This window comes from Mrakia frigida (assembly GCF_051309035.1).
Source record: "Mrakia frigida strain ATCC 22029 unplaced genomic scaffold BDY24scaffold_10, whole genome shotgun sequence".
NCBI classification, from domain to species: Eukaryota; Fungi; Basidiomycota; class Tremellomycetes; order Cystofilobasidiales; family Mrakiaceae; genus Mrakia; species Mrakia frigida.
The window spans coordinates 180482-205253 of NW_027481271.1; the positions used below are offsets into that span (position 1 = coordinate 180482).

The 24772-nt window shown below is 54.7% G+C and overlaps 9 protein-coding genes across 9 annotated transcripts; 5 read left to right on the forward strand and 4 right to left on the reverse strand.

Annotated features, from left to right (window-relative positions):
* Positions 1 to 1881: 1881 nt before the first annotated feature.
* BDY24DRAFT_384412 (uncharacterized protein) lies at positions 1882 to 4233 on the forward strand. The gene is made up of 10 exons (XM_076639809.1): positions 1882 to 2130; positions 2216 to 2281; positions 2367 to 2439; positions 2553 to 2636; positions 2757 to 2877; positions 2981 to 3101; positions 3178 to 3311; positions 3372 to 3449; positions 3540 to 3780; positions 3861 to 4233. Exons 1-10 carry the CDS (start codon positions 1996 to 1998, stop codon positions 4116 to 4118), a joined length of 1311 nt encoding a protein of 436 aa, XP_076497902.1. The 5' UTR covers positions 1882 to 1995; the 3' UTR covers positions 4119 to 4233.
* An 803-nt stretch (positions 4234 to 5036) lies between these two features.
* Positions 5037 to 7568, forward strand: BDY24DRAFT_413955 (uncharacterized protein; the record flags this gene model as incomplete). The annotated part of the gene is made up of 9 exons (XM_076643247.1): positions 5037 to 5157; positions 5316 to 6217; positions 6319 to 6460; positions 6545 to 6577; positions 6652 to 6728; positions 6817 to 7095; positions 7168 to 7284; positions 7456 to 7464; positions 7536 to 7568. The coding sequence occupies 9 exons, from the start codon at positions 5037 to 5039 to the stop codon at positions 7566 to 7568; spliced, it is 1713 nt and encodes a 570-aa protein (XP_076497903.1).
* Positions 7569 to 7695: 127 nt separating this feature from the next.
* On the reverse strand, positions 7696 to 9139 carry BDY24DRAFT_16358 (DsbA family protein). Its single transcript, XM_076636190.1, has 6 exons — positions 8832 to 9139; positions 8671 to 8714; positions 8515 to 8580; positions 8236 to 8409; positions 7997 to 8119; positions 7696 to 7897 (listed from the first exon to the last, which is right to left on the reverse strand). The coding sequence occupies exons 1-6, from the start codon at positions 8927 to 8929 to the stop codon at positions 7737 to 7739; spliced, it is 666 nt and encodes a 221-aa protein (XP_076497904.1). The 5' UTR covers positions 8930 to 9139; the 3' UTR covers positions 7696 to 7736.
* On the reverse strand, positions 9132 to 11987 carry BDY24DRAFT_16410 (uncharacterized protein). Its single transcript, XM_076636192.1, has 3 exons — positions 11461 to 11987; positions 10989 to 11395; positions 9132 to 10910 (listed from the first exon to the last, which is right to left on the reverse strand). The coding sequence occupies exons 1-3, from the start codon at positions 11829 to 11831 to the stop codon at positions 9334 to 9336; spliced, it is 2355 nt and encodes a 784-aa protein (XP_076497905.1). The 5' UTR covers positions 11832 to 11987; the 3' UTR covers positions 9132 to 9333.
* Positions 11988 to 12491: 504 nt separating this feature from the next.
* MGP12 (Mgp12p) lies at positions 12492 to 12995 on the reverse strand (the record flags this gene model as incomplete). Its single annotated transcript, XM_076637356.1, has 3 exons — positions 12492 to 12605; positions 12686 to 12793; positions 12885 to 12995. The coding sequence occupies 3 exons, from the start codon at positions 12993 to 12995 to the stop codon at positions 12492 to 12494; spliced, it is 333 nt and encodes a 110-aa protein (XP_076497906.1).
* Positions 12996 to 13003: 8 nt separating this feature from the next.
* On the forward strand, positions 13004 to 15986 carry BDY24DRAFT_16308 (peptidase M24, structural domain-containing protein). Its single transcript, XM_076636187.1, has 10 exons — positions 13004 to 13231; positions 13369 to 13470; positions 13661 to 13752; positions 13901 to 14034; positions 14178 to 14288; positions 14386 to 14476; positions 14777 to 15042; positions 15179 to 15285; positions 15377 to 15420; positions 15518 to 15986. The coding sequence occupies exons 1-10, from the start codon at positions 13110 to 13112 to the stop codon at positions 15718 to 15720; spliced, it is 1272 nt and encodes a 423-aa protein (XP_076497907.1). The 5' UTR covers positions 13004 to 13109; the 3' UTR covers positions 15721 to 15986.
* Positions 15887 to 17519, forward strand: BDY24DRAFT_384430 (uncharacterized protein). Its single transcript, XM_076639810.1, has 5 exons — positions 15887 to 16231; positions 16344 to 16352; positions 16420 to 16482; positions 16570 to 16677; positions 16754 to 17519. The coding sequence occupies exons 1-5, from the start codon at positions 16181 to 16183 to the stop codon at positions 17138 to 17140; spliced, it is 618 nt and encodes a 205-aa protein (XP_076497908.1). The 5' UTR covers positions 15887 to 16180; the 3' UTR covers positions 17141 to 17519.
* A 226-nt stretch (positions 17520 to 17745) lies between these two features.
* BDY24DRAFT_434054 (EBP2 family rRNA-processing protein) lies at positions 17746 to 19909 on the reverse strand. The gene is made up of 5 exons (XM_076644139.1): positions 19090 to 19909; positions 18815 to 18954; positions 18580 to 18729; positions 18304 to 18443; positions 17746 to 18203 (listed from the first exon to the last, which is right to left on the reverse strand). The coding sequence occupies exons 1-5, from the start codon at positions 19606 to 19608 to the stop codon at positions 17803 to 17805; spliced, it is 1350 nt and encodes a 449-aa protein (XP_076497909.1). The 5' UTR covers positions 19609 to 19909; the 3' UTR covers positions 17746 to 17802.
* On the forward strand, positions 19910 to 24694 carry RSP5 (NEDD4 family E3 ubiquitin-protein ligase). Its single transcript, XM_076639811.1, has 19 exons — positions 19910 to 19991; positions 20055 to 20077; positions 20211 to 20250; positions 20372 to 20476; positions 20663 to 20796; positions 20975 to 21496; positions 21601 to 21637; positions 21724 to 21978; positions 22063 to 22079; positions 22162 to 22169; positions 22243 to 22401; positions 22486 to 22754; positions 22835 to 22962; positions 23027 to 23192; positions 23277 to 23414; positions 23500 to 23620; positions 23703 to 23811; positions 23959 to 24190; positions 24268 to 24694. Exons 1-19 carry the CDS (start codon positions 19966 to 19968, stop codon positions 24299 to 24301), a joined length of 2523 nt encoding a protein of 840 aa, XP_076497910.1. The 5' UTR covers positions 19910 to 19965; the 3' UTR covers positions 24302 to 24694.
* The last annotated feature ends 78 nt before the right edge of the window (positions 24695 to 24772 follow it).

Here is a 24772-nt window from a genome sequence, read left to right on the forward strand (position 1 = left end):
GACGTCAATCTTCCCTGTCCCTGTCACCTCCATCCTTCTCAACGACTCTTAAAGTAGTTACACATCAAGCTTCTACCTATGCGTGAATTTGAGGCGGTCGAGAAAATCTGAGTAGCGAGGGAGAATGAAAGCAGAACGCGTCGCGTCGTCGTTTCAGCTCATGGTCGGTGTCTTCTCCTCCTCTTCTTTTTTTTGATCTAAGATGTAATGATACTAGCCTCGGAGAACGACTTACAAGTAGCTTTTCGCCGAGCATATCTAGCAGGTGAGAAGACGAGGAAGAGCGAGAGGACGAAACTCGTTCGAAACTTTGCTCGACGCGTCGCGACCTTTCCGATGCGAAAAATCTCTCCTCACTTTTCTTCACGTCTCCTTCATCTCCCCACCACCAGCCTCATCTTCTCCTCTCCCTCTACACCCACAACAACAACAACTTCGCTCAACCCAACCACGTGAAAAGCACCGCTCTTCGAATCCCTCTTCAACTCGAATCCTCCCTCTCTCTCTTTTCTCTTCATTGACCACGTTAGTCCTCCCTCCCCCCCCCCTTCCCGCTCCTTCCCTCACCTCTCCCTTACTGACCACTCTCTCCCTTCTTCTTCTTTTCTCCACCTCACAGACTCTGCAGGATTCATTTCTATAGAGAAACAATCGATTTCGCTAGTTTACTCTAGCCACATCATTTCAACGGCGAGGCTGAAATCCTACCCACAGCCCTTCACGGAGGACAAGCGGTCTCTTCTCTCTGTACTGGGAGAGGGACCGTCGATGAAGTGGATCGACTCTTGATGCTCCTCGCTTGCGAGGTAGTCGATAGACGGTATCGGGCTCGTGGGACTTTTCTGAGCCGTTTCTCTTGCACCCTTCCCCTCCCCCCCTCTGAACTTGACCTTTTCCTTGCTCTTCGGAGCGAGGGTGGTTGATGGCTGAGGTCTCCTCCGATCCTTACCTTCGTCGTTTGTGTTTCGTTTGGTCGTTGGTGCAGGTGGTGGAGGAAGGGAGAGGAGGGGAGGAGGTTGAGCTCGCCCAAATTTTGAGCTTGCCCTCCCTTCGTTTGCTTCTTTTCTTCTGGATACCATGTCCTCGCTGCTCGCTTGTATCCACTCATCCGTAGAAGGAAGACGGTTGTGGTCATTTTGGTGGTCGAAAAATGTACGAGGAGAAGGAAGAGGCCAAGGGAGGAAGGAAGGAGGAGGAAAGTTGAGCTCGCTCGACTTCGAGCTCACCTCAACCATTTCCTTCCCTCGCCCGCGTCCACTCCTATCTCTACTCGCTCATCCAACTGCGTTCCTCTTGCCATCCAGAGACGCTCTCTGAGAAAGTGTTCACTTCTCGGCTTCAACATTTGCGATCTGGGCAGAGATGGCGGAGCTCTGCTGCCTGTTCTGAGCTCAAACCTCAAACACTCCTCCTCCTTCCCTTCCTCCTCTGCTCGTCTCCTCCTCTTCTCCTTCCCGACGAAAACACCTCGAGGCTACCATGCTAGTCCCCTAAAGCCAGATTCAACGGACCTGTCTCTCATGATCTTGTAGAAGAGGTGAGTTCTCTCCCCCCTCCATCTCACCTCCTTGCGACGAGCTCGCCCTTCTTCTTCTTCGTTTCTTTGCGAGACCGTCAAGCTCCTCAAATTCGACCACCTACTGACTCATCTCTTCCCTTCCTATGTATATACTGCCACAGATCTCTCTATTCTCTTCCTGCACAAATCTCAACTATTCTGCTTCCGATGTTCGCTTCCCACGCCCTTCAACCTGAGACCTCGATCGAGCGAACAACTTCCGTTTCCTCACTCTCGGAACGCGCCACTCAAATCTTCTCTGAATCAGCCGCAGTTTCCTAGGTGTCCCCCAGATCCCAGCCGACGATTTCGATCTGAGCTTCCTCTCCAGTAAAGTTCAAGCTCAACTTCCATCCCACCTGACACTCCCTCCCTCCCTCCCTCCTTCCTCTGTTGGGCTATCCTCGAGAGAACCCTCTCAGCTCCACCGCGTCGAAATGGATCATCTGGTCTCTTTGACGACGAGAGTCACCTTACCGATGCTGGGGCAGAAGGTTCGCCCAGCAGAGAAGGTTTTGAAGCATCTCCTTCTGGCAGGGTTGACAGAGTGTTTACTGTTTGGGGTCATCACAGTTCGTCCTCTCCTTCAATCTTGAGTCTATGTACTACTTCGATGATGATGATCCTGACCGCTTGCTGTTTCACTCGTTATCTCAGGTCCAGGTTGTGAATTACTACAAGGACTTCCCTCGCCACGACCGAGTGATTCGTGCGACCGTCACCGTTCGTTCTTTTCCTTCCTTCCTTACCGCTCTTTCTCTCAGATGCTCCTATAGCCGATTCTGACTTCCATCGTCTTCAAACACAGATTATCTTCATCTTGAACATCGTCCAGCTCTTCTCCAGCTCAACGAGTCTGGTCAACATCGTTCTCCAATTCCGTGCGTCGACCTTGTACCTCCCTCCCTCTTCCAGCCCTCCCTCCCCGCTCCAAGCCTCCATCCATCTCGAACTCGAGCTGATAACCATCGACTCTTCTTTTCCTCGTCGCAAGGTACCCCCCAATGGCTCTCTTACGCTGCTACATCGCCTGTGGTCCTGCTCGACCACCTCACGAGCCCCCTTCTCGTCGCCATCCGTACGTTCAGCTTTCAGTCCTTTGCTTTGTTCCTGGGGAGGAGTAGAAGGGGGTGGGAGAACCTTCAATTCGTCGAGCTGACCCCTGATCACCTGTTTCTCCCCTCGCCCCTCCCTACAGCTCACATCCTCCTCATTCGAAAATCGGTTGCCTTTGCGCGTTCCCTCGAGAGCCGACGCCAAAAATGGATCACCGTCTTCGCTTGGGTTCTTTTCTTCGGAGCTGGAGCTTGCTTTATTACGTGAGCTTGCTCTTCTTGACTTGACTTGACCTTTGTTGTTCGTGGTTTCTTCGAACACAAGAGCAGAAGCTGAACTCGTCGTCGCTTCGTCTTCTTTTCCTAGCGGATCTGCCGCCATGATCACACTCTTCCTCCAAGGCCGTCGCTGGATGGGCAAGATCATTCCTCCCAACACCATCGACTACTACTCGATTCTTCTGGCGGTCGACCTGACGTGCTCAGCAGTGAGTTCTGCCTTCCGTTCGCAGGTCAGAGCGCGTCGTCTTCGTTTGCTGACGCTCCACTTCTTCTTCGCCTCAGGTTGTAGACGTCGTCTTAGCTTGTACCTTGACCTGGGAGCTTCGAAACTCTAACACCGGAGTTTTCAAAGGCACGAACGCTCTCCTTCAGGGTCTGATAGCGATTCTTCTCGCCAACGGAGTCGTCTTGTCTGGGTAAGCTTCTCTCGCCCTACTCTCTCGTTCGAGGCCTTTCTGACCTTCTTCATCTTTCAGTCTTCAGCTTGCGATGTGCATCATCTTTCTCACTGCGAGAGAGCTCCCGATGGGTCCCGCTGGTTTGACAATCCTCGCGTGAGTCGCGTCTGCGTCTCTTTTGTCTCTCCCTCTCCCATTTTTTAGGTCCTTCTGACGACCTTCCCTCCTTTATTTTCAATTCTCCAGCAAGTTCTACTCCATCACCTGCCTTCTCATCATCTGCCGTCCATTAGAAATCCAGAGGGCAGCTGCTCTCGCTCTCGACAACGCCTCAACCGCCGCCCAAATCAGTCATGGTCGCTACTCGGACGCCGTTGGACCCACGACTGGCCTCTCCAGCTTCATTCGTAGGGACAGTGCAGCACAACCTGTCCTCGAGAGGAATCCCGAGAGCGATGAGATCTTGGAGAAGGCTTTGAGGACGAAGGTTGGTCCGCGTTCCCTTTTATTCGCTTCTTCGAGCCTGGCTCACCCTCCTCTCTCCTCTTTTTTTCGGGTCCTCTGCAGCCTTCGACCACTTTCTCAGATACCCCTCCCTCGTCTCCCGGAACGTCGCTCTCGGTGCCGTCCCTGTACAAGAACGACGTCCCTCTTCTCGAGCTCCCATCCCCTCCCCCTCGTCGCCAGTCGTCCCTCACCTTTTCACGGCCGCACGATGTTCAAGAACTCGATCTCAATTACATCCTGAGTGAGACAGAACCTGTAGCTCTCTCCAGGGCAGATCGCAATCATCAAAAGGAGCTGAGTCGGTTCAGTTTTCGCTAGATAGTCGCGTCGCTTTGTTTTGATTTTTGTTCTTCTCCGTCATCCTTCCCAAATGATATCTCTTAACGCCCATTTTGTCCCTTGTATCCCATCTTTTACGTCCTTTTCACTCCTCCTCTCATTTCCTCGAAAAGAAGAGTAGAATCTGGCGCGTCGAGACGGAATCAAAAACAGAAACGAGAGGAAGCGGACGAGTTCATGAGCTCAACCTCTGCCTCCCTCCTTCTCGACCCCACTTCCCTACCAACTCTATAGACCACAGCCGAGCCCTTCTGGCGATCTCGGCCAGCCTTAAAGAAGGGTCATCGAGGCAAGGCGGAACACCTCGCCTGAAGAGTCGCCTCCGTCGGCGAAGCTCCTCTCCCTCCCTCCAAGCTCGAGTCTAACCTTCCTTTCTCCTCTCAGCACCTCTTCCGCCTTCTGAGCGAGACCTCCCGACCCTTCCTTTTCTCGATCCGAACGTACGGGACCATCGAGCTCCAAAGCATCTTGTTCATCAAAGCTACCAACCTACTTCTCGCCTCCCAATCAAGCTAGGAACGAGGTGAGCCGAAGAACAAGCTCAGGAGCGGTCGACGAGTACAGGATCGAAATCTTTCTGACTTCACCCCTCCCTCCCCCCTAACAGCCATCCCGTTTCTCACTTCACCGACCTCTTACTTCAAAAAAAAGGTTTGCTCTTTGAATCATCGGAGAAGGTGCGACGAGTCTAGTTTGGTTGATCGTTTGAGTGAAAGGTGACCTCTTACTCCCAACCCTCTCCCTCCCTCCCTCCCTTTCCTCCGACCCTCGTCTCTCTTGTTCGCTTCCTCCTTCTTGCAATCAGGTCTTCTCCTCCCCTTCTCCTTCTTCGCCTCTTCCCTACCAGAAATCTCTGCCTCACCGAAGATGGATCGTTCTCCTGCCACGAGCCCGTCCATGCCTCGACTCATCGACACCGAGGAGAGCGACCTTCGAGTTCAGGTCCCTTCCTCGCCCTCGTCCGCTGCCAGACCTTCGCCTTCCTCTACAACACTCGCTCAGCAGCTCACTTCTCAGCGTAGGTACCTTTTCCCTCCTCTGTCCTTCTCAATTCAGTTGGAAAGTTTTCTCCCAAAAGATCGTCCATCCCTCCCCCTGAGACGTCGAACCTTGAGCTCACCGTTTCCTCCCTTTCCCTTTGACTTTCACCTCTCGCTCTCCCTTTCCTCCCTACAGCTATCCCAATTTGGCCTTCAACCTCCAACCTTTCCTCCCTACCCTCGACATCTCAACGAAGTCCCTCTCCTCCGGCTCTCGTACCCATCCCCGTCGCGGCCAACAACCACCTCTACTCCTTTGCCCCTCAGCCCCCTTACGACTCGACCTCCCTCTCCTCCTCCTCTTCCTCCCCACGACCCCCCTCCTCTCGACCTTGGGATCCTACACCCGCTCTCCTGAGAGTAGCGGAACATCTCACCGCTCGAGGAGCTTCAGGTCTTCGAATGCCCACTCCCTCCCAACCAGGCTCGTCGTCGTCGTCGTCCTCGGCCGCTCACCTCTCCGAACCTCCTCACCCGTTCCTCGCTTCCTACGGCCAGCAACCCGCTTTCGACGGAGCTGGATACCAAAACCTCCAGTCCTGGTCTCCCTTCCATGGAATCGCTCAGGAGATCCCGAATCAAGCCTCAGGATCAACTTCGAGCTGGACGACGGGAGCGCCTCATGAGTCGTCGACGAGGGAGCAGCAACAAGCATATTACGTTCGTCTTCAGCAACAGCAGCACGAGCTTCTCGTCGCTCAGGCGTTCGCTTCAGGTCGAGGTCGATCTCAGCAGCAGCAGCAGCAGCAACAACAACACCAGGACGGAGGATCGTCGTCGTCGTCGAACGGGAGTCAACAAAGGATCGAGGTCGTCGAAGAAAGTTCGAGAGTCTACTTCCCTCCCCCTCACCTTCACACCACTCAAGCCTCGACACCCTCCAATCCTACGACATCAGCGACAGCTCTCTCCCAACCGACGGCGGCCAGCTCTTCGAACGCTGCCATCCAACGAACCGCGTCGGCGAACCTGGGGCATCGAGTCTACCTTCTCTCCTGCTCTCATTGTGCTCTTCCCTTGACGGATCGGGGGATGAAAGTTAGTAGTTTCACTTTCCTGGTTGCCACTCGAATCCTTTCGTCAGAATCGACGAGCTGCATTTCTGACGCGTCGTCTCTCTTTCGTCGTCGTTTCCTCAGGCTGTCCTCCTCCTCAAGCCACACATCTCGCTGTACTCCACCGACGCCGTCCCAGTCAACGTCGGACCTCTCTTCATCCCTGACGGAGGAGGAGAAGCTCCGAAGGATGGACCTGAGAGGACTTGCGACTGCCTCACTCAAGGTTCGTGAAAACTTCGCTGTCTCTGCGTTGGAACCCTCGATCTGACAGAAGTTCGTCTCTCTCTCCCTCTCTCACTTTTTACAGGCTTGGGCTGCTGTGGCTGCGGGTCGCTTCTGGGTGAGTGGCGAACCTTTTCTTCCTCTTCCGAAACGGCGACGCTGAAGCCTCTTCCTTTTTCCCTCTCTGTTCAGGCTACTACATCGCCGTCGCCTGCTCGAGATGCACGAGCTCGGTGGCGAAGAATCAAAGGTCGGCGAATGGGCATCGAGTGAGTGAAACATAAACAGATCGTCGAGTTGAGACGCGTCCCGTTTTCCCTCGCTGACGTCTCTCCTTCCCTTTCTTCTTTCCGTCAGTTCGTCTTCCACCAAAACGAGGTCGTTTCTACCGAACGTCTCTACACTCCTAACGAACCAGGAGTCGTCTCCTCCGCCTTCCCCTTCACCTCCCTCGTCTGCTCCTCCGCCGTCCAAACCGCGAACCTCTCCCTCTCGACTGCCAACTCCGCCTCCCTCACCGAAGACACAGCAGCACACAAGCGATCAACCTCGGCTTCTTCGGATTCTGATCCTTCCCCTACTGGATCTCGTCCGTTGAGTGCCGAGTGTGTGACGTCTCGAGGAAGAGCTTTGCTCGTGAGTCTCCCATTCATCCTTCTCCGATCTAGACTCTCTCTGACACCTTGCGCCCTTTTCTTCCTCGCTCAGGCTGGGGACGTCGTGTTCTGGCGAGATCTCGTCAAGGGAGGAGAACGAGTGGCTCCTTGGTTCGGTCCTCGCGACGCTGGGAAGAAGAGGAGGAGGGACGAGGACGCGTTCGTCAACGTCGGTGCTCGTTTTGTTGGGAGGTAGATACGGCCTCCTTCTTACTTTGCTTGTTATTTTTTTTTTGCTTTAACCATTTCTTGCTTTGGATTCATTCTTGCTTTACTTTCGCGCGTCTCATTCGACGACGTCTTTCTCCGTCTCCTCTCGCTCTCGCTGCACGTCTCTTAGTCCCTTCACGTTCGTTTCTATTCTATAACTCTCTCTCGTATCGCACGCCTAGTCTCCCTCTCTCCTTTGATTTCTCGTAGACCCTCGCTCGCATCTTGTTGTTCATTCCTTAGCTTGCTTTCATTCTCTCTTTCTCTCTCGTTGACGGACTCCTTTCTCTTTACACGACCTGCGCTACACCTCTCCTACTTCAACTTGCATGACCCTCTATACGTTCTCCTTTTTTTTTCTAGGCTTCACTGCTTCTTCTATGGCGATATACTCATGATCATAACTCGCGTTTAGACTCGAACGACGTCCTTCAACCAAGCAGTCCACTCGGGCGCTCCCCAGCTCGACGAGATCCCGTTCACGATGCCTCCGTCGAAGTTGTGGCCTTGAACGATACCGTCGAGGGCGAGGGAGGGAGTGTGTTGGATGCTGAGCTGTCGAGCGAACTTGACTGAGGGAGGGAGGAAGAAAGACGCGTCGAGAGAAGAGAGTCAGCTTCGACGATCTCGAGAGCGTGATACAGAAATACTGAGGCAAATAAGGGGCTGACCATTGTACTGAAGATCTTCAGTGACGGTGGTGGGACCGTTGGGAGCTCCCTGGTTGGTGGTGAGCTTGAGGATGTCGGCGGACGAAACGGACGCGTCTCCTCCCTTGAACGAAGCGGAGACGACTGGCAAAGATCAAGGCGAGAGCAGAACCGCAGTCAGCAGCTCTCCTCTAGGTAAGCTGTCTCATCCGCAGAGCCATGAAGCCGTTCAGACGAGGTGGCAGAGTGGGAAGACTCACGAGAAGCAGCCTCCTCTCGAATCTGAGTTGCGCTCAACCCCGACGCTCGGACGTTGAAGAAGTTGGACTGGTTCTCGAACAGAACGAGCACAGTCTGCCAAAACGCAGCGGAAGATCCTGTAAGGCGACCGACGGCGAAGGCGGTCTCTGCGAGGTAAGCCGACGAGATGTGCCCTGGACGAGGCGGACGAGGGAGAAAAAGGAGTCAGTTTTCTACGAGAGTCCCTTTCGCTCTCCCTCTACGACTGCGCTGAAAGAGAGATGAGATAAGTGTCTTACAGTTCTGAGGAGCACTCCTGAAGACGATAGCAAGCTTCCCATCGAGCTTTCCTCCCGGAGAGATCACTGCCTCGAGCGAAAGGAAACGCAACAGTCAGTTCTTCCCTCGCTCCTCAACTTCTTCTTCTCGTCGATGCTCAAAGCAAGAGGACTCACAAGGAATCAAGTTGTCCTGAATACTCTTCGTGATCAAGGCCGACCTGTAGGGCACCAAAAGAACGAAGCAGCCGTCAGTTTACACTTCTTTTCGTCCCTCTTCCCCTCACAGTCCTTCCTCCTTTCATTTACCACGCAACGCAAACGAGACTGAAACTCACTTAGGACATTGAAAGTCCACGAAGAGATCCAAAGTGTGTTCCGAGCTGGGAGAGCCTTGTCGCTGGAAGGAGAGGGAAGGTCGAAGAGATCCGGACATTTTGATTTGGTTTGAGCTGAGGGAGGAGGAAGAGTTGAGCTTGAGCTTGGGTCTGTGGAAGGAGTCGAGGTTGAGGCTTGTGGTGGTTGAGAGAGAGAGCTAGTGGAGAAGGCATCTCTGTTGTTTTGAGCGAAAAGGCGAAGGCCAGAGGTTGAAGACGAAGGGAAGGAGGGGATGGCGAGCTCGACCTTTCGAACGTCGGCGTCGTCCGGTTGATCGAGTGCGTTGTAGGAGATCGAAGGATGTTGAGAAGTGCAACGAGATACGTAGCGTTCCTCTCTTGTAAAGGGGGAAAGAATCGAGCAAGCCAACAACATCTCGGATCTGAAATCGTTCGCCTTCCTGAGCGCGTCGCTCCCGTCCGCTCCGCTCCTCACCTCTCCTTTCCTTCCCCCCAACCCTCTTCACCATCTCGTCCTCATCATCCCCGTGTCCCTATCCCTCCCTCTGTCTCTGTCTCCATCTCGGTCATCCCGTCTCGATCTCGTCGGAGGCGGCTCATCCCTGTGAGACGGAGGTCTCGATCCTGAAGGTCCGGCGAGGAAATGGTCGTAGTTCGTGCCACTGCTGCTCTCCCTTCCTGCTCGTCGTCCGTCTGAAGGAGGTTCGTCTCGATTTCCGTAGGTATTGCGACGGTTGTTGGGACCTGTTGGAGGGGAGCGAGATCTGCGACGAGTTGGAGGTGGTGAACGACGCGATGGAGGCTGAGGTTGGGAGGTCCTTGGAGGCGGTGGTAGCGGTGGTGGAGAAGGTGGTCGTTGAGATCGTGGAGGGGAGGGCGGACGGTTGGGTTTTTGAGGGGAGACGGAGGTGGGAAGCCGGTCGCGTCTGTAGAGTGACGAGGACAAGGAGGGAGGAGGAGGAGACCTCGGTCGAACACGAGAGTAGGCGGAAGAGGAGTAGTATCGATCGGATGGTGGTTGTGGTAGGGGTGAAGGGGATCGTGAACGTCGTCGTGAGGACCGTTGGGAGGAGGAGTAGTGAGAGAAGGCCGAGTACGATTCTGAGTCCGCAGAACGAAGTCGATGTCCTTCCCGCTCTTGTCGATCCCAGCCGTCGCCTCTCCTCGAGGAAGACGAGAAGCTCGAGGCCTCAGGCCCTTCCCTCCTGCTTGAGCTCGCCTGTGTGAGAGGAGGGAGGGCATCGCGTCGAGAGGAAGGAAGGGGAGGAAGTTCGTCTCGAGTGGACGACGGTCGAGGAAGCGACGAGCTGGAACGAGTTGGGGACCATCCTCGAGCTTGCGATGACCGTGAGGACGAAGGAGGAGGTGTAGGAGGAGGTGGTGGTGGTGGTGGAGAGTCAGGGGGCGGAGGGGGGGGAGGAGGTGAATCCGGAGGAGGGAGAGGAGGAGGAGGTATCGAGGGAGGAGGAGGAGGAGGTGGTGGTGGTGGACCCGATGACGAGGAAGGTGGATACCGAGGAGCTTCTGGAGGAGCTTGGAAGCTGAAAGACGAGCTAGGAAGGGCCTGCTGTCCTCCACCTCCCGTAGGGGGACCGACGTCGCGTTGACCTCGTCCGTTCCTCGTCCATTCCGTACCAGCTCCTCCTGCCCTCCCAGCACTCGCCTGAAGCTTCTCCCAGATCCTCTTCCTCCTGTCGTTCTCGTCCTCAATCTCCTGAACGGGAGGAAGAGGCAGCGGGTTGGCGAAGGAGAAAGCGGGGAGGAGTTGAGAGGAGAAGAGGGTGGTTGGGTAGGATGCCCATCGACGACGAGGTTGAGGAGGAGATTTCGGTGAGGTGGGTGGTGAGGAAGGGCTGGAAGAATCCGAGGACGATGAGGAGGTGGAGGAGGAGTCGATGTCGATGTCGAATCCTGGGGAAGGAGGGTGGTTGGTGGTTTCGAGGTCGGAGGGAGTCTCGAGCGAGGAAAGAAGCGTCGTCGCTCCGTAGACTTGTAAAGGAGGGACGCTGTCCTCCTTGAATCCAGCGAGGATCGTTTCGGGAGGAGGTTGGATGATGCGACGAGCGTTTTCCTTCGGATCTGAGAGAGAAACGAAGAGGAGAAAGTCAATCTCGATTTCGTCGACGCGTCCGAGCGCTTCGCTTGGAGGGTACGTACCTTCGGCACTTAACCACCCGGGAGGGTACCCCCACCTGCTCATCCCATCCCATATCCAACTCCCGATCTCACTACTCCTCCCCTCCTCCTCTCCTCCTCCCAACGCTTCCTTCAACTCCTCGCTCAACACTCCGGGCTTGAACCGCTCCAGATACTCCAGCCTGATCGCTTCCTCCACATCAGCGTCCCAGAATCTTCCCGAGAAAGCCTTCACGTGCTCTTCTTCGTCGTCCGAGTCGTCGGAAGAGGACGACGAAGAAGCGTACTGATCCTCGAGAGCCTGCGAAGCGAGCGCTTGATCCTTGAGCGTTTGGTAGAGCTGTCGGCCTGCTTGGATGGCGAGACGATCGTGAGGTTGAGGACAGTCGGATAGAGCGTGAGATGGAGAGGAGCAGTTGAAGCAGAGTCTGAAAGAAAGGATGAGGTTTGCGTCAGACGCGAGAAAGTTCGACGCGTCTCGGAAAAGACTCACCTCGGCGCTCGAAACATCTGAGCTTTGAACCTCCCTTTCCCCTTCTTTCGTCTCCTTCTCTCCCCACGATCCTCCTCCTCCTCCTCTTCGTCGTCCTCACCAGCACCCAGAACCTCTCCCCTCCTATGACTCTTCGCACTCTCCACCAAACCCATCGCCGACGTCTCGATGCCTTCCAACCTTCTCCTCTTCTTCCTCCCACCGTCCATCAACCACCCGTATCCAAACTCCTCGTCCGCGTCCTCCTCTCCTTCCTCCTTCGTCAGCCCAATCTCGTCTACGATCCAACCCAACTCGACTTCCTCCTCTCCCTCCTCAACATCCATCGCCTCTCCCTCACTCTCGCTGTCTTCCTCGTACTCCTCCACCATCCATCTCGCACCGACCACCTCCGTCGAAAAGTTCCAGAAGGTCTCCTTGACGAGGGAGGCGTAGTGATCTTGTTCCGAAGGCGAGAGGAGGTTGAGGGTTTCGATGGAGCGAAAAGGTTCATGGGAGGAAGGGAGGGCGAAGAAGGCTCGAGCGAGAGGGAGTCGCCAGGGAGCAGTTGATGGAGGTGGAGGGACGAAGTCTGGTGTTGATGTACGTTTCCGCGGTGTCGGTTTGGGGATGGAGTGACTTGACGAGGCTGAAGGGAGGGAGGAAGGGGCGACGACGGGTTCGGAATTGGGTTTGGGGACGCGATGGGCGCGAGGTCCTGTTGGAGTTGGAGAACGAATCCTAGGAAAGGGACGTGGTGGAGGTGTGGGAGGTGTAGGAGGAGTTGCGGATCTGGAGAGACGTGGGCGAGATTTGGAGGAGGACCGAGGGGAGGTGGGCGGTTGAGGAGGGAGATGTCGGGGAGGAGTTGGAGGAGTTGAAGAGGTCGAGGAGCGAGAAAAGGGGGAGGCAATGGAAGGAATGAGATCGGATACGTCGGAGATTGCTGAGGAAGAGTCAGAATCGTCGTCTGTGGGTCGTGTGAACATTTCGAGGAGGTCAGGATCAGAACGAGAGGGAGGAGGGAGGGAGGGACGATGAAGCTGACCGACCTAGTTCGAGCCTGTTCCACCCTCGTCCGGTCTCCAAGCTTTGAGCAGAGTTTCGAGTTGATCGGGATCGATTCGATGCTTCATGATCTGACCTCGACCTTCGAGATGAAGGACCTGAAGAGAAGAGGGAGGCAGACGATGGAGGTCAGCTTCGAGCTCGAAGGTCCGGAGTGTTTCGATCTCTGCGGACTCACTGGGATGTGATACATATAGAGACGTCGCCATTTCTTTCTCTCTTTGGCTGCTACGGATTCCTCTCCTTCGATCTTGCGGATGTTGAAGAGTTCGAGTTCAAAAGGAACCTGCAAACAAGGACGAGGAGGAGGAGGAGGAGGAGGAGGGAGGTCAGCTCACCTCAAGAAGAGCGAGCTGAACAATGGGAGATTTCCTCACGTTTTTCCTGACGAGTGCGAGTTGTTCTTTGGCGACGGTGCAGAGAGAGCACTCGGGACCTCCTGTGTATAGTATCAAACGAGGAAGAAGAGAAGAAGAGGGTTTTGGCATCGAAGTTGGTCGGCAAGGAGAAGGGGGGAAGAGTGAATCGAGAAATTGAAGCTGATCAGGAGTGTCCCTCCTTCCTCCTTCTCTTCAACCCACCACCTTCCCTTTTTCCCTACCATGTCCGATTCTACTCCCGTTGAGACTCCCGTCGCCGCTCCTACTCCCTTGATCAAGCTCAAGTCCAAATCTTCAAAGAAGGAGGAGACCAAGACCGAGGACAAGTCCATTTCGAACGATGTGTGAGTTTCTCGACTTTCTCCATCTCGTTCAACTCCTCTCTCCTCCTTCAACCCAAAACGATGTTTGCTCAAGAACGAATCTATAGATCAGATGCTAACCTACCTGTCCTCCTTTGTTTTCGAATCTAATCTCTCAGTCTCACCAAGTACCAGACTGCTTCTACGATCCTCGCTGGGGTCATCGCGAAGCTCGTTCCTCAGATTGAGGAGGGAAAGGTCATCTTGGATCTCTGTGTTGAGTGAGTAACACCATCGTCTTCCTCCGCTTCTTCTCTATCTTCCCATGGGCCTCTCGATGGTCTCGGTGTAGATGGTGGAGCTGGGTCGACGTCGAAAGGAGGAAGAAGCCATCACGAGACCGACTTCCCTTCCTTCCTTCTCCTTCTCTGACCTTTTCAACCCTCTTCTGTTCCCTTTCTCGCTTCTTAGGGGTGACCGTCTGATTGAGGAGGGTGTCAAGACCGTCTACAACAAGAAGCCTACCGCCGAGAAGGGTGCCGTTGCCGTCAAGATCACCAAGGGTTCGTTCCTTAGCTCGACCTCCTCCTTCCTCCCTCCCTGCTCTTGCTTTCCCTTTCCTTACCCCTTCGTCCCACGACGCCTCTCGGCGTTCTGCTCTTTGTAGAGCTCTTTACTGACTTTGTCTACCGTCTGTTTTCTGTACTGCAGGTATCGCTTTCCCCACCTCCCTCTCCGTCAACAACGTCGTCTCCCACTTCTCTCCTCTCGTTTCCGACACTGAGGTCCCCAAGCTCGCTGCTGGAGACGTCGTCAAGCTCCAGATCGGAGTCCACATCGACGGAGTGAGTCTTTATGTCCTTCTTCATCGGTCCTGCTGGATTTTCGGATGCTAGGAGATCTAGAGCTCGAAGGAGATGGGCTGAGATTTCGAGCATCTCGTTTCGAAGATCTCGAGCTGACCTTCCCTTCCTTCCTCCGTCTCCAGTACGCTTCCGTTCACGCCGAGACCATCGTTATCGGAGCTACCGATGCCGCTCCCGCTGAGGCTCGACGAGCTGATGTTGTTGAGGCTGCCTGGCAGGCTGCTCAGGCCGCTGTTCGTCCCTTCCTCCCTCTCCTCCCTCTCTCGCCCACGTCGCCTTTTGTACGACTTCATGCTGACTCTCCACCCTTTCTGGCTTCTTCATCTGTAGATGCGACTTGTCAAGCCCGCTGGAAAGACCTACGACGTCACCGAGGGTGTCGGAAAGGTCGCTAAGGAGTTCCTCTGTGCTCCCGTCGAGGGTGCGTCGTCTTCCTCTCGGCTCCTTCTCTCATCTCCTCCCCACCATCTTCCCCGCCACCCCACTGGGTCTTGTTCCACCGCATCACCATCTCGTCCCACTAAAACTCGGATACCCTCGCCTTCTTACCCGTAATCCACCGAACCATCTCAAACTCGAGAGCTGACCTTCCTCCTCCTTCCTTTTCTTCCCTCCTTCCCCGCCCTACCAATCAACTTCGACATCCCCCATCTCTTCCTTCTCACGTCCTCTACCATCCCACGACTCTCTTTACCACCCTTTTGCTTCCACTCCCTCTCAGGCCAGCTCTCGTGCCAGCACCTCCAGAACTCTCCCGATGGACCCAAGCGAATCATCCTCAACCCTTCGCCCGACCAGCGACGAGACGAGCACATGAAGACCTTCGAGGAGGGAGAGGTCTACGGAGTCGACATCCTCATCGCTTCCACCGAGGACGGAAAGGCGCGATCCGAGGAGGCCAGGACCACCATCTACAAGAAGAGCGACATCGTTTACCAGCTCAAGATGAAGACCTCCAGGACTGTTTTCGCTGAGATCAAGCAGAAGGTGAGTCTTTGGGGGCATCTTTGTTGGGTGTGAGGAGAGAAGATGGCTTGGGCCAAGGAAGGAAGGAAGGGAAGGAGAAAGGGTGAGCTTCGAGCTGACCTCTTTTGCGTTTCGTTTCCTTTTTCTGCGTGACCAGGCCGGAGCTTTCCCTTTCACTCTTCGATCCCTCGAGGAGGAGAAGCGGGCGCGGATGGGAGTTCAGGAGGCTGTTCAGCACGGTCTGCTCACTCCTTACGATGTTGTGTGAGTCTCCCCCGTCTTTCGACGCGTCCGTTCTCTGACTCCCTTTCGCCCCTCGCTGACCGACCGACCTCTCTTCGTCTGAATTCAACAGTCACTCCGAGAAGGGAACCTTCGTCGCCCAGTTCTTCTTCACCAGTGCGTTTCCAACTCTCTGTTTCTCTCGTCTGCGTTCGTCGTCGACGTCTCGAACTGACTTTCTTTTCCCCTTTCTCGTCCTCCTTCCTTTGAACAGTCGCCCTCCTTCCCGCCGGTCCCCTCCTCATCTCCCCTACCCCCGTCTGGTACACTCCCTCAAAAGTCAAGTCGACGCACTCGGTCAAGGACGAGGAGCTCAAGACCCTCATCGCTTCCAAGCTTCGAGTCGACAAGAAGAAGGCCAAGAAGGCTGCTAAGGCCGCTGAGGGAGCTGCCCCTGCTGCTGAGGAGTCCAAGTAAAAAGTGGGAGAGGATCTAGTTTTTGGTGTGAGGCGTGAGGAAGGGAGGGAAGACGAGAGATGGACGGACGGATGGATCGGAGGAGGGGAGTAGTAGCTTCTTGTACTTCTAATACAGACAAATCTCGTTTCTCTTCTTTTCTCGGCTCCGTCGCTGTGTAGCTCTTCTTATCCTTGGTTTCTCTTTCTCTTTTCTTCGCGTTTCGGTTGGAAGATGGAGAGTCGTTCTGGAATCTGAAACGAGACGAGGGGAGAGCGACGTCGGCGGGCTCAGTTCACCTGCCCCCAACTTTCCAATTTCCGAACCTCTGAGAAGACTTGTACGAGGTCGACTTCTCTGCTTACTCTGCTTCCTAGAGCAAGCCCTGAAGTGGGAAAGCTGCGGCACTCCTCGAAAGCGGGCGAGCGTCCAACGAACCGATCTCCCTTCGAACCACCATCTCCCATCTTCGACAGCAGCTATGGGCGACTCAGACTACTCAGACGACGAGGAAGAATACTACGGAGCTGAGGTAGGTCCCCATTTTTTATCTTCTTCTCCTGCGAACCCTCTCGGATCCAGCGAGAGCTCGCTCCAACGACGAAGCTCACACTCCCTTCGCTCCACTCCCTCGCTTCCTCCAGGCTGCCTATGTGAGCTCGCCCGCCTTCTCTCTCTCGCTCTCGCATAGAGATATTTCCTGGCTCCCTTTTCACGCAGACTCTCTCCTCAGGAAAGCACAAGGTGACTCCGAGGGACGCTTCTCGAATCCAAAGCACCCAAGTTCGTTTTCCCTCGTTTCGTTCGTACTGTATCAAATGATCTACTTCTAGCTGACTCGGTGTTGTTTCTCTCTCTGCTAATGCTTAGGCCAAAGGGGGAAAGGACATGTCTTCCCGAGGATTCGCCTCTCGAGCTCAATCAGCAGGAGCGAGGAACGCCAACGCGGAGTGGGCTGCTGAAGCTGCATCTCGACAGGTTCGTCTTCCCTCTTCCCTTTTCCTTTACCCTTCCTGAAACGTTTCTAACCTACTCTCACCTTCCTTGCTCTCAGGAGTCCACACCCATCATCGAATCCCCCTCCGACTCCGGATCCGACGACTCTCGAGATCAGCACGACGAGAAAGCTGGAGGTCGAAACGGGGACGGATTGGACGCTCTTCGAGATACCTTCGCCGACGTTTCGTTGCTGGAGGAGGAGGAAGAAGGATCTGACTCTGAGGACGACGAAGAGTACGAGGCGGTGATGGGCTTGATGGAGGCGACTTCGGACGGGGATGGAAGAGACGATGCGAAAGGACGAAAGGAATTCGACGAGGGAGAAGGAGGATTCTACGACGAGGGCGGCAATGTTGAAGACTACGATCCCTACGATGATGGCGATATGTACGGAGAAGATGATGATGGGTACGGGGAGGACGGGTACGACGATGGTTTCTGAGAAGCGAGGAGGATGAACGGGCAGTTCGTTTGTTCTCGCTTTCTTTACATATGTTTACGACCACTTTAAGCTTGTCAGTTTAGCCAGGTGGTTAGGAACCATGAGCAGGAACACCACTGAAAGACGAGAGGAGCCTCAAAGAACCACTGCAACGACAAGAAGAATGTCGCGTCGGCACTGGGACGCGTCCAACTCTTTTCCACGTCCAACCAGCCGTCGTTTCGTTCACTCGATCGTCCTCCGTCCACCATATGTCGCCCAACCTTCCCGTCTCCTTCTTTCCCTCTCCTCTACGTGCTTCAGCCTACAGGCAAGTTACAGGCAAGGAAGGGAAACCGAGCAGACTCGCAAAAACAAAAACATCGTTGCGGAAGCCCTGAGAAAACCAGCTCGAGTTTCGTGGGAAGTCATACAAAGTGAGTATGTCTGGGTCTGATGGGGTCACCTTAACCACAAGCGAGTGTGTCTCTCTGGAAATGCTGCCGAGAGAAAGATTCGACAGAAGCGAGTTTCGTTTCGTTCCGTCGCGTCGAAGGAGGCGAGGCCAGCTTTCTCCCTTTCTCGCAGTCCCTCTTTCCCTTTCCTCCTTTCCCCAACCAGATGAGCCCAGAGAAACACCATCCTCAAAACCTATCAAGCTAGAACGAAGCAAGTAGATCGCTTTACTTCCCTCCCGCCATCCTCTTCCCTCGTCCAGCCCTCTTCGCTCCCCTATCCCCTCCTCCTCCTCCTCCACCCCTTCCTCCTCCCCCTCGTCCTCCCCCTCGTCCACCTCGTCCTCCACGTCCTCCACCTCGTCCTCGTCCTCCCGATCCTCCTCCATCGTCCTCCGTCGACTCTCGAGTGTTCGATTTCGACCTTCGATCTCCTCCTCCGAACCCGAACTTGGAGTCCCTTCCTCGTCGAGTGATCTTGGAGCCTCGATCGGATCCTCCTCGACCACCTCGTCCACCAGCAGCACCGCCTCGAGCAGCTTTGGCAGGTCGGGAGGTGAGGGCGTCCTCGAGCTTGACGTCGAAGTCGTCGTCGCCGCCGTTGGCGGTGGATTCTCCGTCCTTTCTCTCTGAGGGTAGGAAACGAGCGTAAGAAAGAGAGGAAGGGAAAGGTGGTCAGCTTGGGGAGAGTTTCGAGACGCGAAGGAAGATGAGGGAACAGGAACGCACTCCTCTTGAGACCCTTCAGCTTCTCTCCCAAAGCCTTCTTCTCTCCCTCTCGCTCCTGAAGCTTGGCGACCTGGACCTTCTTTCCGAACTTCTTGAGGTCTCGCTGTCTTCGAGCGTCTTCGGACTTCTTGATACCAGAGCTGAGGAACGAGAACGAGAACGAGGGAGAGACGAGAAGAGGTCAGCACGAGGCTTCTTCGAAACCGGCAGGCAAGCTCGAGCGCGAGTCCTTCGAGGCATGGACAGGGAGATAGTGAGAGGAAGAGGGGAACATACGTCTCGTCGAGCAACTTCTGCCTGATCCTCTCCATGTGAGCGTCCGACTTGACCATCTCGGCGTAGTAGTCGTTTGGACGAGTGAAGGCGACTCCGTTCTTGGCGCACAGAGCTCGAGCGGTGATGGCGGAAGAGAGAGCTTGCTTGTAGCTGTCAGAAGACAAAAAGATGGAGTTCGAATGTCAGCTTAAAGGTCGACGGAACGAAGAGGGAGAATGAGAGAGGTGAAACTCACAAGGCGACTTCTCGAGCGAGATCATCCTCAGCGTCGACGGAACCCTGGATAGCGTCAGGAGCGGTGACGGACATGAGCTCCTCCCAAGGCATCTGAGCGTAAGGAGCGTGGAGGGTGGAAAGAAGGGAGACCATGGCGGGCTGAAGGAATAGAGGGAGGGAGGGAAGGAAGGAAAGTCGAGGTCGAGGTCGAGGTCAGCTTAGCTTTGTTGAGCTTTTCGAGCTCACCTCCAACGCCTCCTCGGAGCAAAACTGAGTAGAGAAAGGTGTACACACCTTGTTGTAGATCGTAACCTTCTGCTTAGGAATAGCATCCTCATCGACCGATCCATCCTCAGATCCCATGTCGTCCAAAGCGAGCATCCTCGACTCGTCCTCCTCGTCCTCTTCCTCGTCGTCCTCAGCTCCACTGAGACCCTCGACACCATCCTCCTCCTCAAGAAGAGCATCATCCTCCTCACTGAGTCCCTCTGCATCCTCATCTCCACTCTCGAAATCCTCATCGTCCTCCTCCTCGTCGTCGTCTCCTTCTCCTCCCATCATGGCAACAGCCTCCTCGAGTCCGTCCTTTCCGAGAGCGTCCATAAGTCGCTTCATGTCCTCCTCGGTGATCTCTTCGTCGGATCCGGACTCGTCCTCGTCGTCGGAGGCAGAGGCGGCAGCGGGAGGAGGAGCGACCTTCTTGGAGGAGGAGGAGGATTTGGGAGAGGGTTTGGGCTTGGAGGAGGAAGCAGCCTTGGAAGGTTTGCTGTTGCTGCTTGTTGAAGCGTTGGAGGATCGAGGTCCTTTGGCCATCGTAGCCGAAAGAAGAACGGGGGTAAGGGGAAAGAAGGGGGGGGGAGGGGAGGGTGGAAATTGGGAGGGAAGGAGAGGAAAGCTGAACGGAAATCCAAATCTGCTGGGACGAAGGGCAGAGCTCAACTTCGTCCGTTTCCGGAGGTGACTTTTTCTAAAGTTGTGTTTGTTTTCCGAGCTGGTTCCGTAGAGTATACTGAGAAGTCGTTTCTGGAGAAAGTTGAGTGCTCGTTTCGTATTTCTTTCCCAGCAGACGGAGCAGCAGGCCTCGACTTGTCCTTCGCCCTTCGATTCGAGGTTCCCTCTACCCTTCACCTGCCTTCCCCTCCCCTCCCCTCCCCTTCTCCTCCTCCTCCAATGTCGGCTAGAGGTCCAAACACCCTGTAAGTTGCATCGTTCTCTTCCTCTCTCGAGGCTCTACTGACTTATCTTATCTTTGTATGCAGTCCCAAGACTATTCGATTGACGGGTGAGTCTTGAATCCACCCTCCCCCTTCGACTCTCCTCCCTCTCAAGAACCACCGGCCGTCCTCCGTCGAACTCCTTACTCATCTCTTGCTTCTTCCCTCCTCCCTTCCTTCACTCCTTTTTCGAACATACAGTCGTCGCTGCCGACTCTCTAGCAAAGAGAGATGTCTTCACGTAAGTCCTACTTGTTCCCTTTCACGAGAGAAAGCAAACGAGAAGGGGAGGAAGGAGAGAGAGAGCTCCGTCATTCAAGTGCTGACCTTTCTTCCTCCTCCTTCCTTCTCGATATATACAGTCTTCCTTCTCCCTTCGCTGTTATCACCGTCGATGGCGAGCAAACCTACACTACGAGCGTGATCAAGAAGACTCTGAACCCTTACTGGAACGAGAACTTTGACATGTAAGTTCCAACCTCCTTCCTCTCTCCTCTCACTCGATCCCAGGCCCTCGATGGGCTCGCTTCGCCGCTTCTCCCTCTCTCGCTTCTTTCCTCCCGTTCCCCTCCCTTTTCACGCCTTGGAGAGGGCCACTGGTTCGATAGGAAAAGTAGAACTGACCCTTATTTCTGTCGGTTGTGCTTTCTCAGCTCCGTCAAGGACTCGTCAGTCGTCGCCGTCCAGATCTTTGATCAGAGGAAGTTCAAGCGTAGAGATCAGGGGTTCTTGGGGGTTATCAACGTCAAAGTCAGCGACGTGCTCGATCTCGAACTTGGAGGACATGGTACGTCTTTACACCAGTCTCGTTTTCAGTGAGGGAGAGGGTGGGAGGGAAGGAAGGAGCAAGAGAGAGGCTCAGCCCTCGCACAACTCGCTCGGACGACTCCTCTCTCTCGCTGCCTGTTCCCTCCTTGGTGCTGCTCGCATGAAAAGCTGATTTCCCTCTTTTTCTGTCGATTCAGAAATGCTCACGAAAGAGCTCAAGAAGTCCAACGACAACCTCGTCGTCCATGGAAAGATCATCATCTACCTCTCGACCAACATCTCCACTCCCATCCAGAACCCAGGTCACACCGCTGCTACTTCCCCAGCTCTCAACGACCACTCCTCCGACGGTCCCAACGCTGTCGGATCCTCCCTCAACGCTTCCAGCTCTTCTTCCGCTCAACAAGCCGCCTCGTCCTCCCTCTCCAGCCGTCCCAACTCCCTCCTTCCTTCCTCCGAACCCGCTCGAGTCGCGACCCCTACTCCTGCTCCCATCGCTCAACCCGTTCCTTCGCCAGTCGTTCAGCAGCAACCTCAGATGGGAGGAGCCGTTCCTCATCACGCCAGTGGAGTAGCAGCAGCCTCGGCCGTCGGTCAACAAGCTGGATCAAACCCTGCCACGGCTGCCGCCAACAGGAACTTCGATCCTCACAGCGATCAGCACGGACCTTTGCCTGGGAACTGGGAGAGGAGGATGGACCATTTGGGAAGGCAGTACTGTGAGTAGCAGTCTTCGTCGAGACTTGACTGGTAGGAACGAGGAAAGGAGGGAAAGAAGGCAGAGCTGAAGCTGACGTCGATTCAACTCCCTTTCTTCTTCAAGACGTCGACCACAACACTCGAACCACCACCTGGAACCGGTTCGTCTCCCCTCCTATTCCTTCTCTATCATCTTCTCCTCTCGGACATCGCTCACACCTCTTCCTTCTTCCTCTCTATCTCCCAGACCTACCGCCTCCGCAGCTCAGAACACTGCCTCTCAAGCTTCCGACACCTCGGATGCTCTTCAACGACACAACGCTCGAACGCTCGCCGACGATCTCCTCGAGACCAACGCTCCCGCTATTGGAGCTTCCCAAACTACCTCAGCCCCAGCTGCCGTCATCCCCAACCCTGGAGCTGCGACCACTGGAGGGTCGGGACCGATTCCTGCTGGTTGGGAGCAGAGGTTCACTCCTGAGGGACGACCTTACTTTGTTGAGTGAGTACGAGCTGGATATCTAGTGGGGAGAGCTGAGAAGGAGTAGAAACTGACCATCGTTCATCACTCGTCGTTTTCTCTTAGCCACAACACTAGAACCAGTGCGTCGAATTTCGCCTCGTCTGCCCTCTGATCTCTTCGCTGACCTGATCTCGTTCGTTTCTCGTCGGTTCACGTCCTTAGCCACCTGGGTACGTTCATTTCCTTGCTGATACTACTTCCGAAACCAACCAACTCACATCTCTTCATTCTCCTTCACTCCAGGTCGATCCTCGAAGGCAAACCCAAGTCCGAGTCGTCGACAACAACGGAGTCAACGGAACTCAGCCCACCACCGTCTCTCAGCTCGGACCTCTACCTTCGGGATGGGAGATGCGACTCACCAGTACCGCTCGAGTCTACTTCGTCGATCACAACACCAAGGTTCGTTTGGGTTTCACGCTGCATTCGATTCGAAGCGAGACTCTCGAACTGACGCGTTCTGTCTTGTTTCCCTTTCCCTCCTAGACCACCACCTGGGACGATCCTCGACTGCCCTCCTCCCTCGATCAGAACGTTCCTCAGTACAAGCGAGATTTCCGAAGGAAGCTCATCTACTTCCGATCCCAACCCGCTCTTCGTCCCATTCCAGGACAGTGCCACGTCAAGGTCTCGAGGGAGAGCATCTTCGAAGGGTCATACGCGGAGATCATGAGGCAAACGCCGAACGATCTCAAGAAGAGGTTGATGATCAAGTTCGAGGGAGAGGATGGGTTGGATTACGGAGGATTGTCGAGGTGAGTTTGGAGTTTGGATCGTCAGAGAGAGAGAGAGAGTCGACTCGGTTGACTGACGCTTTACTCTTCGTTTTTCGCAGGGAGTTCTTCTTCCTTCTCTCTCACGAGATGTTCAACCCTTTCTACTGCCTCTTCGAGTACTCGGCCGTCGACAACTACACCCTTCAGATCAACCCGAACTCGGACGTCAACCCCGAGCACTTGAACTGTTCGTCCTTCCTTCCCTCCTCGTCGCGTCCTCCTTCTCTGACCAGTTTTTCTTCTTCACACAGACTTCAAGTTCATCGGACGATGCCTCGGACTCGGTATCTTCCATCGACGATTCCTCGACGCCTACTTCATCGTCTCGTTCTACAAGATGATTCTCAAGAAGAAGATCGTTCTCGAGGATCTCGAGTCCGTCGACGCCGAGCTCTACCGAGGACTTCAGTGGATGCTGTGAGTCTGCCTTACCTTCCTCTTTCTTCTCCTATCGATTATAGAGACTGACTCTGTATGCTTGATCACTTCGTTCTCGCTCAGGGACAACGACATCACGGACGTGATCGACTACACCTTCTCGACTGAGGAGGAGCGATTCGGAGAGATCATCTCGATCCCTTTGATCCCTGGAGGAGAGAACATCGAGGTTACCCAGGATAACAAGAAGGAATACGTCGAGTGAGTCTATGTTTCGTTCGTGCTTCGTTGGAGGAGAGAGACGCGTCGGGCTGACTTCCTCTCTTCCTTTCCTTTTTTCCTTCAGCGCCATCACCGAGTACCGAATCTCCAAGCGAGTCGAGGAGCAGTTCCAGGCGTTCATGAGCGGTTTCAACGAGTTGATTCCTCAGGAGTTGATCAACGTGTTCGACGAGAGGGAGCTGGAGGTTCGTCGTCTTCGTCTCCGTCGCGTCTCTTCTTTCCCAAGCTGACCTTGGCCTTTTTTTCTTCTTCTTTTCGCAACCACAGCTTCTCATCGGAGGAATGGCCGATATCGACGTCGAGGACTGGAAGAAGCACACCGATTACCGAGGATACAACCCCTCGGACGAGGTCGTTGGATGGTTCTGGCAATGCGGTGAGTCCCCTCCCTCCCTCCTCCCTTTCCTTCCCTTTCGCCCTCAACTTCGCTTCCCTACCTTCTCCACGACTCCATATATATATCCCCTACATTCTGCCAGAAATCGGAACGCTGATCGCCTTCGTTCTCGTTGTTTTCGCTCAGTTGGAGCCTGGCCCGCCGAGAGGAAGTCCCGTCTCCTTCAGTTCACCACCGGAACGAGTCGTATCCCAGTCAACGGCTTCAAAGATCTCCAAGGTTCAGATGGTCCTCGTAAATTCACCATCGAGAAAGCTGGTGAAGTAGGGCAGCTGCCGAAGTCTCACACCTGTTTCAACCGTATCGACCTCCCTCCGTACAAATCCTTCGAGGCCCTCGAGCACAAGCTCACTATTGCGTGAGTTTTCCCTTCCACCTCTTCTATATACCTCCTCTACCGGCACTGACTTTCGCTTTGTAAAATTTTCTCCTCAGTGTCGAGGAGACGCTCGGATTCGGACAAGAGTGATCAACGACGCGGACGTCCCCTTCCCCTCTTCCCTCTTCCCTTCTTCGGCCTTTCCTTCCTTCGTCTTCTTGCTTCTCCATACCCCATACTCTACTTCGGACACTCTTCATCTATTTTTTTTCTTTCGTTTTCCCTCAACGCGGAAAATCCGTCGTCATCCCTTCTTCCTTTGCTTTTCGTTTCTCTTTCTCTTTTTTCTCTACATGCCGTCCCCTCTCTCTCTCTCTCTCTCTCCAAAACTCAACTTTCTCGTATGACCCTAATCTCGCTCGTCTCTCGCTTCTCCTTCTCTACCTTTGTTCATTTTTTTCGTCTTTCCCCTTGATCTTCCTTCTCTTTTGCGCTGCGCTCCTGGCTGCTTTCGGTTTTCGATGATGTATGACCTCGAATCAAGTTGGATGGATGGATGGAAGGAAAAAAGAGCGGAGAGGAGGGAAGAAGGGAGATGGAGGGAGGGGAGGGGAGCGACGA

Excerpts from the sequence above, each read along its gene's own strand:
- RSP5 (XM_076639811.1), top strand. The coding sequence starts at position 19,966 with ATGTCGGCTAGAGGTCCAAACACCCT. Across the intron at positions 19,992-20,054 it reads GCTAGAGGTCCAAACACCCT|TCCCAAGACTATTCGATTGA; the intron begins GTAAGTTGCATC and ends CTTTGTATGCAG. Across the intron at positions 22,755-22,834 it reads GATTACGGAGGATTGTCGAG|GGAGTTCTTCTTCCTTCTCT; the intron begins GTGAGTTTGGAG and ends CGTTTTTCGCAG.
- BDY24DRAFT_16358 (XM_076636190.1), bottom strand. The coding sequence starts at position 8,929 with ATGTCCGGATCTCTTCGACCTTCCCTCTCCTTCCAGCGACAAGGCTCT. Across the intron at positions 8,715-8,831 it reads GTGGACTTTCAATGTCCTAA|GTCGGCCTTGATCACGAAGA; the intron begins GTGAGTTTCAGT and ends GGTGCCCTACAG. Across the intron at positions 8,410-8,514 it reads CAGGAGTGCTCCTCAGAACT|GGCACATCTCGTCGGCTTAC; the intron begins GTAAGACACTTA and ends CGCCTCGTCCAG.
- BDY24DRAFT_384430 (XM_076639810.1), top strand. The coding sequence starts at position 16,181 with ATGGGCGACTCAGACTACTCAGACGACGAGGAAGAATACTACGGAGCT. Across the intron at positions 16,483-16,569 it reads CTCGAATCCAAAGCACCCAA|GCCAAAGGGGGAAAGGACAT; the intron begins GTTCGTTTTCCC and ends GCTAATGCTTAG. Across the intron at positions 16,678-16,753 it reads CTGAAGCTGCATCTCGACAG|GAGTCCACACCCATCATCGA; the intron begins GTTCGTCTTCCC and ends CCTTGCTCTCAG.
- BDY24DRAFT_16410 (XM_076636192.1), bottom strand. The coding sequence starts at position 11,831 with ATGGTGGAGGAGTACGAGGAAGACAGCGAGAGTGAGGGAGAGGCGATG. Across the intron at positions 11,396-11,460 it reads CAGATGTTTCGAGCGCCGAG|ACTCTGCTTCAACTGCTCCT; the intron begins GTGAGTCTTTTC and ends CCTTTCTTTCAG. Across the intron at positions 10,911-10,988 it reads CGGGTGGTTAAGTGCCGAAG|ATCCGAAGGAAAACGCTCGT; the intron begins GTACGTACCCTC and ends TTTCTCTCTCAG.
- BDY24DRAFT_434054 (XM_076644139.1), bottom strand. The coding sequence starts at position 19,608 with ATGGCCAAAGGACCTCGATCCTCCAACGCTTCAACAAGCAGCAACAGC. Across the intron at positions 18,444-18,579 it reads CAGAAGTTGCTCGACGAGAC|CTCTGGTATCAAGAAGTCCG; the intron begins GTATGTTCCCCT and ends CTCGTTCCTCAG. Across the intron at positions 18,204-18,303 it reads GCTGAAGGGTCTCAAGAGGA|AGAGAAAGGACGGAGAATCC; the intron begins GTGCGTTCCTGT and ends TCCTACCCTCAG.
- BDY24DRAFT_16308 (XM_076636187.1), top strand. The coding sequence starts at position 13,110 with ATGTCCGATTCTACTCCCGTTGAGACTCCCGTCGCCGCTCCTACTCCC. Across the intron at positions 13,232-13,368 it reads AAGTCCATTTCGAACGATGT|TCTCACCAAGTACCAGACTG; the intron begins GTGAGTTTCTCG and ends CTAATCTCTCAG. Across the intron at positions 13,471-13,660 it reads ATCTTGGATCTCTGTGTTGA|GGGTGACCGTCTGATTGAGG; the intron begins GTGAGTAACACC and ends CTCGCTTCTTAG.
- BDY24DRAFT_384412 (XM_076639809.1), top strand. The coding sequence starts at position 1,996 with ATGGATCATCTGGTCTCTTTGACGACGAGAGTCACCTTACCGATGCTG. Across the intron at positions 2,878-2,980 it reads GCTGGAGCTTGCTTTATTAC|CGGATCTGCCGCCATGATCA; the intron begins GTGAGCTTGCTC and ends TTCTTTTCCTAG. Across the intron at positions 3,450-3,539 it reads GCTGGTTTGACAATCCTCGC|CAAGTTCTACTCCATCACCT; the intron begins GTGAGTCGCGTC and ends TCAATTCTCCAG.